This window comes from Camelus dromedarius, chromosome 16 (assembly GCF_036321535.1).
Source record: "Camelus dromedarius isolate mCamDro1 chromosome 16, mCamDro1.pat, whole genome shotgun sequence".
Taxonomy (NCBI): domain Eukaryota; kingdom Metazoa; phylum Chordata; class Mammalia; order Artiodactyla; family Camelidae; genus Camelus; species Camelus dromedarius.
Genome location: NC_087451.1, coordinates 34,008,792 through 34,027,077, shown reverse-complemented (window position 1 = coordinate 34,027,077; position 18,286 = coordinate 34,008,792). Strand labels below are relative to the sequence as shown.

At 49.0% G+C, this 18,286-nt stretch overlaps 1 protein-coding gene across 15 annotated transcripts in view; it reads right to left on the bottom strand.

Annotated features, from left to right (window-relative positions):
* Positions 1 to 18,286, bottom strand: part of SLC39A11 (solute carrier family 39 member 11) — a 351,831-nt gene that overhangs the window by 38,476 nt on the left and 295,069 nt on the right. For 10 of the 15 annotated variants that reach the window (XM_064495589.1, XM_064495595.1, XM_031468992.2 and 7 more), the window contains one exon: positions 17,459 to 17,528. In XM_064495589.1, coding sequence (XP_064351659.1) covers positions 17,459 to 17,528 — 70 coding nt within the window. Of the gene's footprint in view, positions 1 to 398; positions 4,164 to 4,184; positions 4,419 to 13,004; positions 17,359 to 17,458; positions 17,529 to 18,286 lie in introns of those variants that run through there. The other 5 variants (XR_010384562.1, XR_010384564.1, XR_010384565.1 and 2 more) reach the window with 4 other exon arrangements.

The following is an 18,286-nucleotide window of genomic DNA, read 5'->3' as shown; positions in this document are numbered from 1 at the left end:
GATGAGTACATATATGTAGGCAAGAACATGGGGGTGGGGCCGTGGGGTAGATCAGAAATCCATAAGGAATCCCCCAAGGAAGAGAATGACAGAAGAAGAGCTCACACATCTTTAAGCAACTCTTAAGACATCATCATTTCCATTTATAAGGAGCACAAATTCCCAATCATCCCCTTTAAAACACCCACACCCACAGGGGCACACATGTATCTTGTGCTATATTGTCATGTGGTCATGGTTCATTTTCTTTCCACCAAAGAGAACATGATTAGGATGGCAAAATCTATGGTATGGAATAATAGTTTTCAAGTTAAAGTTCAACCTTAAAACCTCTTTGTATCCATTCTTCTCAAGTATGGCAAAAAAAAAAAAAAAAAAAACCCTCAACATATAACCAGTTTAAATAATAAAGGTTTTATCAGCAAGAGGCAAGTTGCTAGAATTTAAAGATAAACACATAATCAATCAATGATAATCTCTGTGGAACAATAACTAACTACACAGTAATCACCTTGTACCAGACATGGTGATTGGTCTGCTTGCCAAGTCTCGTCTACCAGACCAGTCTGCTCCACCCCAGTTACCTGTATTTCTGCCTGAATTTTGGACTTTGGCAGAGAATTTCTTGAGCAGCCCCAGAAATCCTCATGTGTGACGGTTCATTTTATGTGCCAACTTGTCTAGCCTGTGGGATGCCAAGATATGCGGTCAAACATTATTCTGCGTGTTTTTGTGAGGCTGTCTTTAGATGAGATTAATATCTTAATTGGTAGAGTAAAGCAGATTGCCCTTCTCAATATGGGTGGGCCTCATCTAATCAGTTGGAGGAGTGACTAGAAGAAAAAGACTGACCCTCCCCAGAGGAAGAAAACAAAATCTCTAGCAGACTGCCTCAGGACTAGAACTGCACCATTGGCTCCTCTGGGTCTCAAGTCTGCCAGCCCTTAGGGCAAATGTGGACTTGCCAGCCACCTCAACTGTATGAGACAATTCCTTATAATAAATGCCTTTCTCTCTATACATATCCTACTGGTTCTGTTTCTCTGGAGAACATGCCATTCCTAAAGTCTCAACTGCAGTCTGTCACATCATCTCCCAACACTGGGGATGGTCTCAGGGAGGAGCAAGGACTCAATTTCTCACCCAGGGAGCCTGGACTTATGGCAGCTGAAGTGCCCACATCCGTCTGACTAAAGCCACACAGCAGCCCTGCGGGGACAGGTAATGCAATTCAGAAGCAAAGGGGAGGTGGACTTGGACCAAGCAAGCCGGAGATGAAGGAGTCTTGAGATAAATTGCTTGTCCTTTCTTCTACCACCCCCTTTGCACCTTCCAACAGACAGTTCTGAGACTCAGCAGTTCTGCTGGATCTCCTTGAAGACATTCTTCATCACCCATGACTGAGCATCGAGAATTGCTTTTTTGAGAAGCTGTGACCAGCCTGGTGATATGCCTTGGATCTACTTTCTTGCCTTCCCTGTGTCATTCACTTCTTTCCCCTGCCTCACTCTTACGTCCCCGGGAACGTAGCTCCTAATAATAAATTGTAGAATGTCAGCTTTGCCTTAAGTTCTGGTCTCCAAGAAACCCAGGCTCAGATACTTGTCCTTTTTCTTCTCCAGTTCATTGGCTTGACCAGGAAAGAGCTGAGCTCTTTTTCTGTCTGGAGTGCCCACATGCCAGACCAAGAGTGGATACCTAGCCCAAGGTGGATACAGGCTGGTGTGTGTCTGTCGTTTGATGGCCACTCCCTGAACAAAGATGAGTTGAGCCAAACATCTTCTCTCTCAGTTAATTAAAATTTAACAGAGAGGTGTAGTCAGTAGACAGTGGTTGTTGGGCAAAGAAATTATGGAACAACTGCCTTGTTGAGCCGTGTATAAACAGTGAATGAGGTATGTGACTATATGTGTGCGTGTGAGTGTGAGATTTTACAGACCCCATTTTCGTTGTTCATGAGCCTGCAGGCTTTCTTGTTCTTAATTTCCTAAATCCTTTCAGTGAATGTCCCTTTTCATCAGACCTCATTTCTGATCAATCTGAATTTAATCTCTTCATAAGTAAACTGCTTTTCCTAACTGGATGGTTTTGTGACACTTTTTGTAACTCAAACAATCTTCCAGGATATGTCTAATTGTGTTTCTTTTCATTAAATTCACTTGCAATGTGGTGAGTTCTCTTCCTCTGCATCCTCAGATTTTTTTTCCCTCTAGGTCCCTAAAACTTTATTTTTCATTGTAGCTTTGATTGCTGTTTCCATTCGAATTGATTTGGTTGCTCCTCTGGGAACACGTAGAAATCTCAGGGTGATCTGTTCTGCCAAACATACCTATTACTTACCCTCAATTTCATTTAATCTATCCTTTTCCCATCTCATTTTTTTTTAATAGAAAGTAATCTAAAAGGCAATAAGCAAAGAACATTTGCAGGATGTCTTAGATCCAGCTAAACCCTTGGCTATGACCCTACCAGAAAGCAGTGTTTGTGATTCTGAGGTTGGAGTTTTCGGTCTGCTTTGAAAGGTTTCCAATGCTTTACTGGGTGATATGAGGAACCTTCCAGAGAGCTTAAAGGTAATCCTCCCCTGGAAAGCTGCAGCATTTCCTTGTTACTGCATCTACAAAGACCCTCAGTCAAAGGACATGCTTTCATGTATTTAACTAAACCACAGAGGGACACAAATTGAATTTTTTACCTTGACAGTCAATACCGTGGATCACAGCTGAGATCTGATCAGCAGCAGGATGGGACAGGCCAGGGAAAGCCAGGACCAACAATATGGACAGACAAGACGTTGTAGGAGTAACGGGGAGAGGTGAGGTCAGTGGGTTACAGAACAGCACATAAGAAGAGTTAAGTCTGGGGCGGGGGGCAGGATACAAAAGTCAAGATCTTGGTGATACGGGGACAATGGAGAAGGGCAGCATGGATGGGGAAGAGCAGAGAAGCAGCTCAAAATTTAAGCAGATGAGACACTCCGAAGAGTCCACGCAAAGGTAAAGGTGGAGGAGAAGAAGCAGGTTCAAGCACGCAGAACATGAGGTCAGAGCCTGGGGCCACGAGGCTCAGCGCCCGCGGTGTGCGTGCACGATGAGGACTTCTGTACCCACAGACCAGCAGGCAATGGGATCAGAACCAGGCTGAAGGAATCACAGCCAGAGATCTATAAATCGCAGGTCAGAAACTGAGCATCAAGGTGGGAACCACACGTAGGTGAAGAGTCTGACATGACTCTCACTTCAATACTGTACGTGCATCTTACACAGCAGGAACCCGAGGGTGCACAGCATGAAATGGCAGATAAAAAAAACGAAGTGAAAAAATTCCTAAAGAAATTAAAAATCAATTCCCATGTGATACAGCAATTCCACCTCTAGATATAAACACAGCAAAATTGAAAGTAGAGTCTCAAAGAGAAATTTGTGCGCTCATGTTCACTGCAGAATTGTTTACAACAGCTCAGAGGCAGAAGCAACCCACGACAGATGCGTAAACAGAATGTGGTCTATACGTACAATGGAACGTTACTCAGCCTTAAAAAGGAAGGAGACTCTGACACAGCCTGCAAAATGGATAAACTCCGAGGACGTTACGCGAAGTGCAATCAGCCTATCATAGGAAGACGAAGACTAAATGATTCCCTTGGTATGAGGTACCCAGAGTGAGCAGTCACATTCAGAGACACAGAAAGTAAAACGGTGGTTGCCTGCAGCTGGGGGAGGGTGAAATGGGGGGCTGCTGTTTACCGGGGACAGGGTTTTACTTTTGTAAGATGAAAAGCTCTGGAGATAAAGAGTCGTGATGGTTGTACAATAATGCGAACATACTCAACGGCACAATCCGACACTTAAAAATGGCTAATTTGATGCTACGTATATTTTGCCACAATTAAAAATTCTAAAACTAAAACAAAACGAAACACCATGGCAGGTCGAGAGAGCCATCAGGGAAAAAGGAAAAAGCTTTTTTTCTTACTTTTTGGACAAAAGACCTCGCGTTTCCACTTTGCATAAGGTCCTGCCCATTCTGTGATCATTCGCCCTCCTGGGTTAAAAAGCCGGCGTTTCTTTCCTTGACATTCACTTGCAGCGAGATGCTCGTTCTCTGAAGCGGTGCCCCTCTCCCCCGACTGAGGAAAGCCATGGCCTTGGGCAGCATATCTCCTTTTGGAAGAGACAGTGGAAATGGGGATGGGGTCCCCTAAGCCCCTCTTCTCCACTTTCCTTCTAGAAGCGTGGTTCTCCTGCTGTGCGGTGCATCACAGCACAGGGGAGCCTCTCGAAGATGCGGAGTGCACCCTGCCCCGGACCTCAAGTGCTGACTCAGCGTCGGAGGTGGGGACCTGTGCTCAGTCACGCCCCCGGGGTGGATGTCATGCCTGGTCCTAAGGCAGAGTCGGAGAAGCAGAGATCCGGGACCTGGAGAAGGAAGTCGGGACAAACACCCACTTCGCCATCATCTGAAAGCTCAGACCCTTGTCTGCCTGTCTTTTTAAAAAACCCTTTCTTGGAGGGCATTTGTTTTCACGACCAGGATGTGGGCTCCCTCCCAGAGGCCCGGGGAAAGCCCCCTCCTCTCCAGCCTCCATCTGCCCCACTGGCCCACTCCCTTGGCAGTCAGGAGCGGGCTGCGGGCCCTGAGGCCAACCTGCTGAAGCAGTTCCCAGGGCCAGGCCGGGTCAAGGGGCATTTTGGTCAGTGGTCCTGAGCAGGCAGTGACAGTCTGACGTTAGGGAATGGTGCAGCCTGGGGCAAGTCACTTTACTTCTGTTTTTCTCCTGCATGAGATGAGGCTCTCTGAGGTCTTTCCCAAGTTGAGTGCCAAGTTACAAGATCATTAAACATTTGTCACTTGGCCTCTGTGACTTTTTAAATCACTTCTCCCTTCCCTGTACTGAAAAAATACCTAACTCAGGCCCTGAGTCCCCTGGCTCCCCCATGGCCGCCTCTGACTCCCCCACCTGCAGGCAGGCCTGACGTCATGCGAACAGGGAGCTGGGTGGAGGCACCCAGCCCTCGGTGCTGGACAGAATTAAAAACCCGACAATCTATCTGATGGAATTACACCGAAGAAAGGAAATGTGTCTTTTAAGAACAAGTGTGAGGCTGATGACTGAAGTCCCAAAGAATTTTGTGGTTGGACCTTTTTTTTTCCCTGTTGTTTGTTTTCTGGCACAATCTGTGTCTTGTTTCTGAGCTGAGGGCCGTGTTCCCTATGACAAAGGCCTCTTTCTTAAACAGTTTAATAGCTCCAATGCAGGGGACAGCGCTGAATCCCGTGGGCCAGCATCTGAAGGCGGCTGCTCAGAGAAGGAGAAAGCCACTGCTTTCCTCCAGTTGGGTCCAAAGTGAACTGAGAGCGGCTTAAGGGAAAAAAACAAAAACAAACACAAAACCGAACCTGAACCTCCTTTTGTAATAGGAAATGAGGGCCATCAAAGGGGTGGGGAAAACAAGATGCATCGGGACAGAGAAGAGGACAGATTCAAGAGTGATGCTCAAGGGAGGAGGTAGAGCTCAGTGGTAGAGTGAGTGCCCAGCATGCACGAGGTCCTGGGTTCAATCCTCAGTACCGCTATCAAAATAACTAAGCAAACAAATAAACCTAATTACCTCCCCCTGCAAAACAAAAACAAACAAACAAAAAAATGGTTAAGAGTGATGCTCAGGTGGGGCTTGGAAGACGCAGAGGGAAAGCGGGGTGGGGGGACCCTGTGTATCAGTTCCCTGTGGCTTCTGTAACCAAGTACCACAATCTGGGTGGCTTAAAACAACAGACATTTATTCCCACGATCTTGGAGGCTAGAGGCTCAAAAGCAGGGCCACACCCACTCCCCCAAGTCTCTAGGGAAGGAGCCTTCCTTAGCCCTTCCCACCCTCGGCATTTCTTGGCTTCTGGCTGAGTCACTCCGACCTCTGCTTTCGTCATCACGTGGCTGTCTTCCCTCGGTGTGTCTCTGGTTGTCACACGGCATTGTCCTCTGTGTGTGAGTGTGCGTGTGTGTGTCTTTCTCTTTGTCTTATGAGGACATCAGTCATACCGAATTTAGGGTCCACCCTAATCCACTGTGACCTGATCTTTAACTAATTGCATCTGCAAAGACCCTACTGCCAAATAAGGCAAAGATGATGACATTCCCAGGTCCTGGGGGGTTAGGACCTCAACATCCCTTCCTTGGTGGGGGCTACCATTCCACACGACACCTGGGGCTCCCAGCAGCCAACCACCTCCCTCGCTTGTAAGGCAGGTAACTCTTGCTCGGAAGTTCCAGCCTCCCAAGGACCCAGCCCACCTGTCTGTCCGCTTTCCAGGGGTCAGGCTGGAAGTGGGTCATGACGCAATGACAGCCCAGAGCATCCAGTACCACCTCTTTGGAGCCTTCTCTTCCCTCCTCTTACTTCCCTTGGCACTGGCTGCATGGAGGCACCTGGCAAGGATTACGGTTCTTATTGCAGCAACAAATGCCCTGGGTGACCAGCAACACGACCTTTAATGTATCTATTTGCCGTCAGGGAGATAGGCTAGGAAATTTGCCCTCCCTGAAGAGTTTCTACACCTGCTTCTATTTCCCAACGCTCCCAATGAGATAGGATTTTAAAGACGGACTTGACAATGGAATCAGAACTCCTCTAGCCAGGGGTCAGAGCGTTCGCAATGGGGATGAGATACTTTTTTACAACAGAGCTGATCTCCTTTTTCCCCTGTGAGGAGGCAGTTTTCAAGCCTCTAGGGTCATGGGAGGTACGTGACTTGGGAGGCAGGAGCATGTAAGGGTCAAAGGCAGACTCCAGAGCCAGGCTGCCTGGGTTCAAATCCCACCTCTGCCCTTCACTCCCTGTGTGCCTTTGGGGACAGTCTGCATCTGTGAAATGGGCATGGTGCTCTCTCCCTCACGGGGGGCTTAAGGATTAGCTAACACACAGGATCTGCACAAGGAAAGCACTCATTGGACGTCAGTGTTTGTGAGTGTCCCGTGATTGCCAGAGGCAGGGGTGGGCAGAGGTGTTAATTCACAGGCTCCCGCAAATCTGCCACCTGCCATAAGCGTGCCCTCAGGGACCATTCCCAGGCTCTGTGTCCTCATCTCGGTACTGGGATGGCAGTAGGGACTGAGGGATGCCTGTAAACAGCCCCTAAAGGCAGCTACTATGCCACCAGGCAAACCAGCTGCCATCTGAGCCCTAGCTGCCTTTCTTAGCGGCCCAGATGAACACAGCCGCCCACCCAAGCCCTGCCCATCACCCCCTTAGCGGTCTGCTCTGGAAAGTGCAGTTGCTCTCGACCTCTCATTGCTCATAACAAGCTGTCTGGGAGGATGGACAGGGCAGCAATGGGAGTTGAGGACAGAAAAGTCTGTGTCACTTCCAGCGCCTGGGAAAGCCACAAAGAAGCTACACTGCTGTTCTCAACGAGCTTTGTGGGGTCCGTGCCTCCCCCCTCCCCAAGCCTGCCTCAGGCTAAACAGAGTGCATGTTGTGTAGAGATCGGTCCCCCGTGCCAAGATGGCCAACCCTGTCGCCAGGGATTTGGGTGGGGGTGGCTGGGGGCAGTGGAGGAGGAGGGGGTCCGGCATAAACGGCTCCTTGTGCGCTGCAGCTCGGCAGACAGAGGAGGGCAGCCTGGTGCCTCCCTCCTTGTTCTGGGCATGCAACTCGTGTGGTGGCATTGGAGGGCTTGACAGTGAGTCCAGGGAACTAGCACGGGGCGGGGAGGGGGGTGCGGTCAAAAAGGAAGTATTTTGTGCCGTCTGGAGGGGCTGCATATCCTAAAATCATCTACAGATTTCCAGGCAGGCCGTCAATGCCGCGGGTGCAGAGCAGACCGTGCACAGCCGGGTCCTGGGTCCCATGCAGAGAACAGGAAGAGGCACCTGGGCTCTGCTCCGGCCGAGGATGCGGATGGAGAAACACAGACGCTACACATTCACCCCGTGGCACAAAAGCAAGAGCCAAGCAGCCTGCAAACGCTGTGCGGAGACGGGAGACGGGACAGCAGAATCAGCCTGGGAGGACCAAGGGGGAGATGGAGGGGAGGACGCTAAGGCGCAGTGTCAGGCATGGAGCCCGAGACGCAGGAGAGCAGAAGCAACCTCTCTGGTGTGGTCCACATGGAAACTGAGGCATAAATAGCAAGAGCCAAGAACACAGGGAGACGGCCAGGTGCGCGGCAGCCAGAGCCCCCCCGGCTTGGCAGAGGGGCACCACTGGGGGCGGAGTGATGAAGTGGGCACATTCCTTAACAATCTTCCCAGGCGTTTTCTCCGTCTTTCTAGCACGTTGTAGGTGTCTGTACCGGTGTGTGAGTGATAGCATTGCTGTCAGGAGGTTTAAAGGAGAGAATCTCCCCCACACTTCAAAGGAAAACCACCCTTCAGAGTGAGACATCACCAGGAAGGGGTGAATGACAGAGCTGGGCCTCCCAGCAAGGTCCCCTCGACACAGCCGACGGCCACCTGACACTCTGATTATTCGGGCTAGTGGAGGAAAGCAGAGGCGTCTTGACTTTCAAAACAACCGAGAATCAATCTGGTTTTTCTTTTTGTCCTTTTGCAGGGTGACATTCTGACCTTCCTAATGGCTTTTTGTTAAAATAATGTTATTTACCACGGTGGTCCTGAGAAGTGTAGCGAGTGGGTGAAGCCAGACTAAGAGTAAGCAGTTTCTCAAGGACAATCTCAGGTAACAGGGAGATGATAAATAAACAGACAGCTATTCATCCATCTGCCCACCTGTCCATCCATCCATCCAGTGCAGGGACCTACGAGCACCGTGATGGGTGGGTTTCACAGGCAAACGGCTGACAAGTTTCAGAATCTCTTCCTCCTCGTCTGAAGAGTTGCCGGGTCTCCAGGTAACGAGGACATTCTACCTGCCTGCACAGACCTGGGACACAAGAGGCAAAGTCTCCAACAGGCTGCTCTGGTCTCCCAGGAGGATTACGTCAGACAAAGAAACACCTTGTCGGGGAGCTGGGGGACATTAATGCAGGAACTGGAGACATGATACGGGCAAAACACGGTAAATTTTTTTTTTTCTGTAACACGCTGCTCTTGCTGGGAATGCAAAAAAAAAAAAAAAAAGCATCATTAAAACCCACAGGAAGGAAGAAGGGGTCAGGAGGGAGAGTGGCAGAGGGAGGTAAGGACTGCCCAGGTTTGGACAAGGACTTTGGAGATGGAGCCAAGGATAATTCACTTCTCCCCCTTCACTTCCCAGCCCCCACCCCTTCCCGCTCCTTTTAATTCAAGCTTCCGACAGCAACGCACCCAGCAGACTGCTCCCCAAAAGCCTGTCTGGAATATTCGAGCTGCTCCAAGGATGGGAGGGGCACTCCTTGAGATTCAAATGGGGATGAGGGAAGAAATGTCAAAAAAAAGCCTTGAAGGAGGGAGTGACCCTCAGAAAGGAAAGCAGGGACATCCTGCAAGTCCATTAGGTTCTCTCGAGTGGACCCCACTGACCATCGAGTGACAGGACAGCCCTGAGAGCAGAGGGAAAAGTCCCAGGAGTCAGGAACCGGGAACCCTCTGGGACTTCAGTCTCTTCACCTGTGAGACCAGAGGCATGAGCTAAATCTGTGGTTTTCTGCCAAGAGCAGAGGGGGAGCATCTATTCCATCCAGAAAGTGCTCTCAGTATCTTGTTCCAAAAGGCTCCATTGATAAAGAAAAAATATTTAAGAAATAAAAATATTTAAGACCATCTCTTAAGACCACTTCCAGCCCACGAGCCCTATGATACAAGTTTTCCCAACTGCAGTGGTTGGAGCAGCTGTCCTAACTCACCTTTCCCCCCAGAGATGAGTCCTGTGCTCAGTAAGGTCTCTAGGGGTTGGATGGGTAGGTGGATGGACAGGTGGATAAATGACTCGACTACCTGTCACCCAAAAAGCATCCGTGAGAAACTGCTACGTCCTGGCTGGGCTTTGCCCACATGTCTGGCAGGCTTTTAGGACCATTCTCTTTATTTCCAGGACTAATATAACAAATAACATTATTTTAAATTCACTACAAAAATAAATGTGGCACCCCTAAATGACATAAAGAAAAATCAAGTTGATTTTGGGGGTGTTCTGAAGTGTGGATTCTTGACATCTCTAATTCTCCTTTCCTAGTGTAGACAATCAAAGGCAGGGAGTAGCTCCTTGCTCCTTCGTTGGCCTATTCCTTCCTCTCAGTGTAGGGTCATACGAAAGACAGACCTCGAAGATACTGCAGATCCCATTCCAGACCACCGCAAGAAAGCAAATATCGAAATAAAGCCAGTCACATAAATGTTTTGGTTTCCCAGTGCATATAAAAATTACGCTTACACTATACTGTAGACTATTAAATGGTCAACAGTAGCATTTTGTCTAAAGAAACCATGTACATCCCTTAACTGAAAAATACTGTATTGCTAAAACATGCTGACCGCCATCTGAGCCTTCAGCAGGTCGTAGTAGTGACATCAAAGATCGCTGATCACAGATCACCGTAACAAACACAATCCTAGTGAACGTTTTAAATATCACGAGAAATGCCAAAACGGGACGCAGAGATGTGAAGCAAGCAAGTGCTGTTGGAAAAATGGTGCCGACAGACTTGTCTGATGCAGGGTTGCCACCAACCTTCAATTTGTTAAAAAACAAAAAACAAAAAAACCACACAGTGTCTGCAGAGCATGGTGTGCCTATACTGTGACTTTCTGACATGGGAAAACAACATGATGTTGAACACTTTCAAGGACTGAACTGAGTGATGGATAAGGTATCAGGGTCAAAACAGCTTGACTATAAAGATGCTATTTTGGAAAAGGCACAGAGCGTTTTTATAGACTTGTGTGCATACGGCCCTTAACTTCTGGAGGTGTGACTTTTCTAGAAGCCGCACGCTGCTTCAGTCATCAGCCCTTCTCAGCTGCCTTTGGTCCCCCACCTGTGTCATTCTGTGTCCATCACGCAGCAAAGCTATGGTGTCCCACCACCACATGGTGGCGCTACCAGCCAACCACCACCTCCAAATTCCACTGTCTCTTAATAATTCGAGGTAAGGCTGTGTGGGAGGACTGGAAAGAAAAAATTACAAGAAGGAGCTGCCAATAGATGACTCCAGAATTCCAGGTAAGGTAGTTTGATGGGTGCAAGAGAAGGGCATGTTTGCATAAAATAAAACTGGAAGTGCAACCTGCTATTGCAAAGAAAAAGCAACGCACGGATTTACTTCCAATTCTGCTGAAGTGATTGCGGTGGGGGGGGGGGTCGTGGGGGTAGGGGTGGGTGGAGGGGATGTGTGGTTCTGCGGGGGCTGGGGTCGGGGGAGGGAGTGGCTGGGTCAAGGTGAGTCCTCATGCTGGGGTTCCACATCTCAGGCTAAAGACCACTCCTCCAGGGAGCCCAGGCTGGGCTCAGGCTTGCCCGGGGGAATGCTGGGAACCAGCTCAGTGGGCAGGGAAGAGGTCAAGACGGTAGGCTCGAGGGAAGAGCAGTCTCATCAGGGCTCACCAGAAGCCTGGGAACTTGGTCCCGCCGCAGGGAAGTCTAGGGGCATCTAAGAGCAGCCTGGGATTGGGAGATGGCTGCGGTAGCTTGCTCCTTAGAAGACACGTGAGTGTCTAATGAAAAAGTCTGTTGTATTTATTTCCCTAAGACCCATCCCACCACCACAACAAAGTCTCCCCTTGAGCTGCTCTACATTTAACTTGAGAACACGTTTTCATGAATATCCTTGAACACAAGTAGGGGGACGACCTGGACAGATGGATGCACAAAGATGGATACGCATTTTGACATACTCATCAACTGCTTAATGTGGATTAATGACTGGGAGAGTGTGGGCCGCCGTCTTTGTTCCTAAACAAATGGCTGCTTCTTTGACGGACGGCTGCTGTCTCAAATGACTGTTAATATTTCAACATGCATATTGGTATCTAAGCTAGGCAAAAGGTTCTACCTGACACGTGCTTTACTCTTTGATCTGAGAGGCAAATCTACACTTGGAAAGATTCATTTTGATGCCTGCATGTGTAACTTAACGAGCTATGTGAGGTCCAACTGCAGGCTGATCTAACAGGGCATCCTTTACGCAGCGTCCGGGTGTTGCTTAATATTGGCTGGCCCAGAAGGATAAATTAGGAGTTTGGAATTAGCAGACACAAACTACTATATATAAAATAGATAAACAACAAGCTCCCACTGTAGAGCCCAGGAAACTATATACAATAGCTTGCAATAACCTATAATGAAAAAGAATATGAAAGAGAATATATATGTGTATAACTGAATCACTATGCTGCACACCAGAAACTGACACAACGCTGTGAATCAACTATATTAAAAATCAAAATGAAATAAAGAGAATAGTGGCTGGTGGGGGCATTCAGCAGGAAGAAACATCCAGGCCTGCGCTGGGGACGTGCTTTTTGGACCATGCGTCACACACGGTGAATTCTACAGCCAGCCCCTCCTGCTTGCACTCAGCCAGCTCCGGGACACGGCTGTACCTGCCGGTCAGGGCGTGTTCTCGGATGACAAAGTGCTTAGTCAAAGCTTAAGTAGGAAGCAAAACGTTTCAGCGTAAATAACCTTGCTCTCCCTGCTGGTTTGAATTGCGCCAGTTAAGTGATAAGTGAGCGCTGAGGGCAAGTTTCCTCCCTGGGGAACACGTGCTGTGGAGGGAATGACACTTGAGAGAGGAAAATCAGCTTAAACAGTCAACTCCCCAAGGGCAGGCTGTCTGAAGAATTTCTTAACCAAAAGAAATCGCTGTGGGACCGGATCAGAAAGAAGCAAGCTGTGTCTCTCTTGGACTCCAGGCTGCCTTTTGCTGGCTGAGGTTTGTCATCATTCATGGGATGTCAAATTCTGAATGTTTCCCCCCATCAGTCCCCCAACGAAGGCTATGCTGGTGAGGGAGGAAGGTGGACCGGGTAGGAGGGCAGTGGGGAGGTCACCACGCAGGTGATGAAGTAACAGCATATGAACACTAGGTGGCAGCAGCCATACACAAAGTATATGCTAGGGACTTACCTGTCCTCTCTCCTGATCTGAGAAACTCAAGTGGGCACTGAAGATGGTGCCTTTTTGGAGTATTTAGTTTTCACCTCTTTCTTCTCTTGTGGCGTGGCTTCGATGCCACAGGTGAGAGAAGAGAACCTCAGGTGCATTACCAACAGGGCACACGTCGTTAAAAAAAAAAAAAAAGTAGTTGGAGTCAGAATTTGATGATAACAGGCATGACTGTGTTCCAGTAAAACTTCATTCATTTACAGAAGCAGGTGTTGGGCCAGATTTGGTCCACGGGCCGTCCTTTGCCAACCCCTACGCTAAAGGAGCAGAGAACTGTACCTGGCTCAGCTAGCTTGGTCCGCACGTCCCAGGCATATGCTGGGTAACTCTTCTCTTTCCCCAAATCCATGCAGACCCATCCTTCCTCCCCTCTCAGCCCCCTCTATGTACCTATGTGATTACTTGTCTCCTCGTTACCTGGACTTGAATTATCCCCCACACAACAGCATCAGTGACAAATGCTGCCCGTTTGTTCTGCATTTAAGACCCCTTCCTTCCCTCAGTCTCTCTTCCCTCCCATCAGTATCAACACTCCCCTCGTCTTCTTTGTAGCCGTGGTGTCAGTGAGTGTCTGTTCAGTGTCTGGGTTCTTCACGCGGATCCGGCTACCTCTTCCCCTCAAATTATTCCGTGGGAGCCAGGTCTTGGGCTCTGTCATTTCTGGGCATCGGAACTCACCAAGGTGGTCAGGGTCTTGCAAAAGAACGCACTTTCTCCTTGGCCTTCGGTCTCGCTTCGTAAAGCACCATGTGGCCCCATCTCAGTGACGTCATCTGCCCTTAACACCTCTGCTTCCCCAAGACGATCATCCCCGTGCTCCTGACGAAGTGCCACCTATTCTATGAAGCGCCTGAGATGGGGGAAGGCCGTGCCCTCCGTCCACTGGTTCCTTAGACAATTTGGTTTATGTCCCTCCCCCGGGAGCTGGTGCCTCGTCTTACAGTGCCTGCAGGTCTCACTGGCCACTAGCCAGTTATTTTCACTATATCTTTTGTTACTGATTTTCAATTACATCTCACTGACGTCAGAGCAGGGGTTCTGAATGGTATCGATCTGGGGGTGTTCTGACTTTCTCTGTGACACGGCATCAATTTGTGGAAACACGCACACGTGTGCTTGCAAAGGACGTTAAGTTTTCCCGTTGCTGCGTTGAGGTTCTGCATTATGTCCATGATGCCCATTTTGTGAACTTTTTAGCTATTTTATCAGTGTCAGAGCAGGGAATCGTACTCCCCACCATGACTGTGGTCTTGTCTGCTGTTCCTTGCTATTCCGATGATTTATCTCCGGCATTTTGAGGCGTCTGCTGCTGGAGGCGTACAAGTGCAAGATCATTATGTCATCCCTTGCATTGTTTCTCTTTTCATTAATGATAAAATGACCTTTATTCTGTAGGTGGCTTTCTGCCTTAAAGTCCGTCTGGTCTGATACTGAAACTGCAATGCCTGCTTCCTTTTTGATCGGCACTCGCCCTGTGTCTTTTTTCATTTCTTTATTTTTCAACCTTTGCCTGTCGTGTTTTTAAAAAAAGCAAAACCTGTCTCTTTTAAAAGACGTATCTCATCATCCGATGACTGTTTCTGCACCCCTCCCCCTACTGTGTCTGTCTTTTTCTTTTTCTGCCCCCCTCCCTCCCTCCCTACTACCCTCAGGTCCCTGTCCTTCGATGAAGCCCTGGTCTGGAGCAAAAGCTAAAGGCAGAGAAGCCTCTTCTGGGAGCTGTTCTACATTTTACCCTCAAGAGTAAGATCGCAGGCATTCAGAAAGGAAGAACCCAAATCACGAACTATATGTGGATTTATAAGTGGGGAAAACAGGCTGTGATGGAGGGTCTGCACAAGGTCACCCTCTTTCCCTCTCTGTGGCCTGAGTTGCAGAGACACCCCCTGCCCCGTCCTGATACTCTGTACACAGTGGTGACGGAGGCAAAGCTCTGCCCCGCTGGCTGTGGTGGGGGTGGGTGGCGTGTAGGGGCATGAAAATGCCCCAAGGATGCTTGCTTATCAGAAGGTTTCTTGAGGCTAAAAGTACCGAGTCGTGCCGCCCTCGCCCAGTCCCAGCTGGAGAACCCCGCTGAGGGTTTATGTCACACGGAGAGGAGCTGTCTGGTCAAGGGGAGGGAGGAGCTGGGATGGGAAAGCGTTTGCTCTACTTTCTCCAGAAACATAAAGATTAGCAGAAAGTACAGGTGACAGAACTGAGAGACATCAGAGTTGACATCTCGATGTCGCGGGAGACGTGGCTCCACCGGACAGAAAGCCCGGCCCGCGAGTGCGTTGCCCCGGGCAGGGCTGTCACTTGCAGGCAGACATTTCTGGAGAGCGTGCGGTTCCTCGGGCTCTGGAATGACCTGGCCTTTGAATGCTTATGGGCTCAGCCCCTCAGGGCTCTTCAGCCCCCTGGACACCACCCGCCCCTGAAGTTCCTCGTGGTCTAAACGAAGCCAAGAGCAAAACAGTCGTGCCCAGGGTTGGGGGCTGGACACAGAGCCCAACTCCCCTGCCCCGCGCCCTAGTCCAGGGCAGAGAAGGCAGCCTGCAGGGCACCATGAATCACAATTGGCCCTGGATTTTGGTGACATTTCTTACTTTCTAAAACCTTCTCCCCATCTACCATCTCCTCCAGTTTTCCCAACAGGCATCTTGTTAATGGATGACGCTGGAGACGGGGCGAGGAAGTGACCCGGGAGTCTGACAGGCAGCCAAAAGAGGTTGAGAACTGGGAAAATTTCAACCGAGAACACTGCCAGCCCACACGGGTATTTGGGGCTTCGGGGAGCAGACATGTCCCTTACACGTAGCGTTAGAATGCAGTGACTGGCAGTGATTCCTCCGAACATGCAGGGACCCCACATCAGCTGGGGGAGCAGATGAAAAGTGATGGGGCTTAAAGAGGCCCCACATGAGCTTGGAAATGAGGGACGGATGGAAAAGGGCTTCAGAGAGAAACTGGTTCCGAGTTCATGGTCCCTAGACACAGGGTAGATTATTAAAGGAGGTGATGTTACTGTCTTGAGGGGAGAAAAAGTCGATGTTGAGATTGTACCAGTCAGAAGGCAGTGGGCTGAGCTAGACACAGAGGTCAGAAACCAGTGACCCCTGGGCCAGCTCTTTGAGTTTTGTTTTTAGAATAATTATGAATCCAAGCGCCTTTAGATAGTGCATGTGTAGTCTAGCTGACATTCCCTGTCTTCCTCACCATTCCCACCTGTCTCCACCTGACTGTCTGTGCTCAGTCTTGTTACTCTTTAGTCCCCCGAAGGCATCTGAGTTTGCTGCCCTTGGATGGAAGGCTCCACCCTGCCCTCCTTCAACCTGGAGGCTACAGTATCCATGGTTTTGTGGGCACGTGTGGACCGTATAGCTCATCTCCGGGGTGCCTCTTTGTGATCCCAAGGCTGTAGCCTTATCTGACCCTACGATTCAGGGGAGGCAGAGGAGAGGAAGAATTCACAAGGCCTGGTGATTGCCCGGGGAAGATGAGACATCGAGGGTAGCGATGAGTTTGGCTTGGTCAACCGGGTCCATGGCGGTGATGGGGAACGCTGGGGAAGGGGCGGGTTTTGCATGATTGCACATGGAGGCGATCAGCTCAACTTGGGAAATGCTGAGTGTGGGGACCCTGTGAAACATCTCAGTTGGAGACATCTGGAAGGTGGCCGGACTCATAAGAATAGGTTCGGGAGAAACACCTGGGTTGAAGATCAACTTGTGCATCACAAGTAAGCAGATGGAAAATAAAGCCATGGGAAAGGGGAGGAATCCCCCAGGAGAGTGCGTTAAGTGAGAAGAAAGGATGCCTCAGAGACGGTTGGGGAACATCAACGTTTCAAAAGGGGCCTGGAAAGAAGCAGAAGGAGGAAAGAGGAGGGGCCAGTGGCAAGAAAGAGAAAGTGAGGGCTTCGAAAAGGAGGGAGCAGTTAGGACCGTCAACTGTTGCCTTCATGATACAGTTGGCCCTCCTGGATCCTGCGATCCGCCATTGGTTGAATTCGGGGATGCGGGACCTGCAGACAGGGAATCAGTGGATACTGACGGCTGACGGACACACTTTAGCATCTGCGGATTTTGGTGTCCACCGGCGGGTCCTGGAACCAATCCCCCCAGAATACTGTCTTTATAACGTATATATGCATTTAAAGGGTTTGGAGAACAGTGTGGAATTATAAGCATGTTTTGTTTTCAAGACGTTTGTTTTCACTCACTAGATGGTTCATTGGAAAATGGCGTAAACCTGCTTCTTTGATGGAGTACCTCTCTCAGGTATGAGCTGAGCCGACCTCCTCCTTGCCAACACCAGTCTTAGACCTGTGGGGCTGGAGGTGGTGCGCAATTACATGCAGACGGTTCACGCAAGACATTAAGCACTTCTGAGCATCATGGGATGCAGCTCTAAGACATTAGGTGCTGGCTTACCTGGCGCTCTCGAAGGTGGCAGACGCCGTCTTTTCTACAGCCCCAAATCCAACTCCGACAGCAAGACCCTCTGAAACAGACATAACAAAGTGTGAAGGGTTGGGAATAATTTTTCTATAATACATGCACATAAAAATCAAAGCTTGTTCAGAAGCCAAAACCAGCAGACTCCTGTGGGCTGGATTAGCACTGCTGTCCAATCAAGGCGGGGCGATGGCCTGACCCCTGGGATAGCATGGAACCAGCGACACACTTCATCACATCAGCCAACCCCATGGTCTTTTCTTCATACCCTATGGTTACTCAAAAGGATTATATTTACTCAGCTGTTAAGACTAGGCAATTTCTTCACTTTTTCCATAAGATACTGAGACAAAAGCATTTTGATGTGGCGCAATGCAAGTTAAAAGAAGGCCTTGCTAAAGGTAATCTCTGAAATGGGTGTGCCACTCTACGTGCAAACGCAAGTAAAGGAACTTGATGAAAAGAATGAATCTTACATTTTTCAATGTCATTGAATTTTCCCATTATGTGTTGACTTTGCCACTGAGAAACTGTAAGTTTTTGAGTCCCACAGTTCATTCAAATTTGACCATTTTAATCCTTTTGTCAATTAAAAAAGGCTTGCAAAAATAAAAAGGTTCATCCCTTTGTCGTGTAAGATTTCACAAAGCCGCCAGTAACAAAAAATCCACCGAACAGTAGCTTAAACCAAGGGACAGCAGACGCCATCCCACTCACTGCCTATTCTTGAATGGCCTGCAAGCTAAGAATGATTTTTACATTTTTAAATAGTCAAAAAAAATCAAAGAAACGATAGTATTTCAT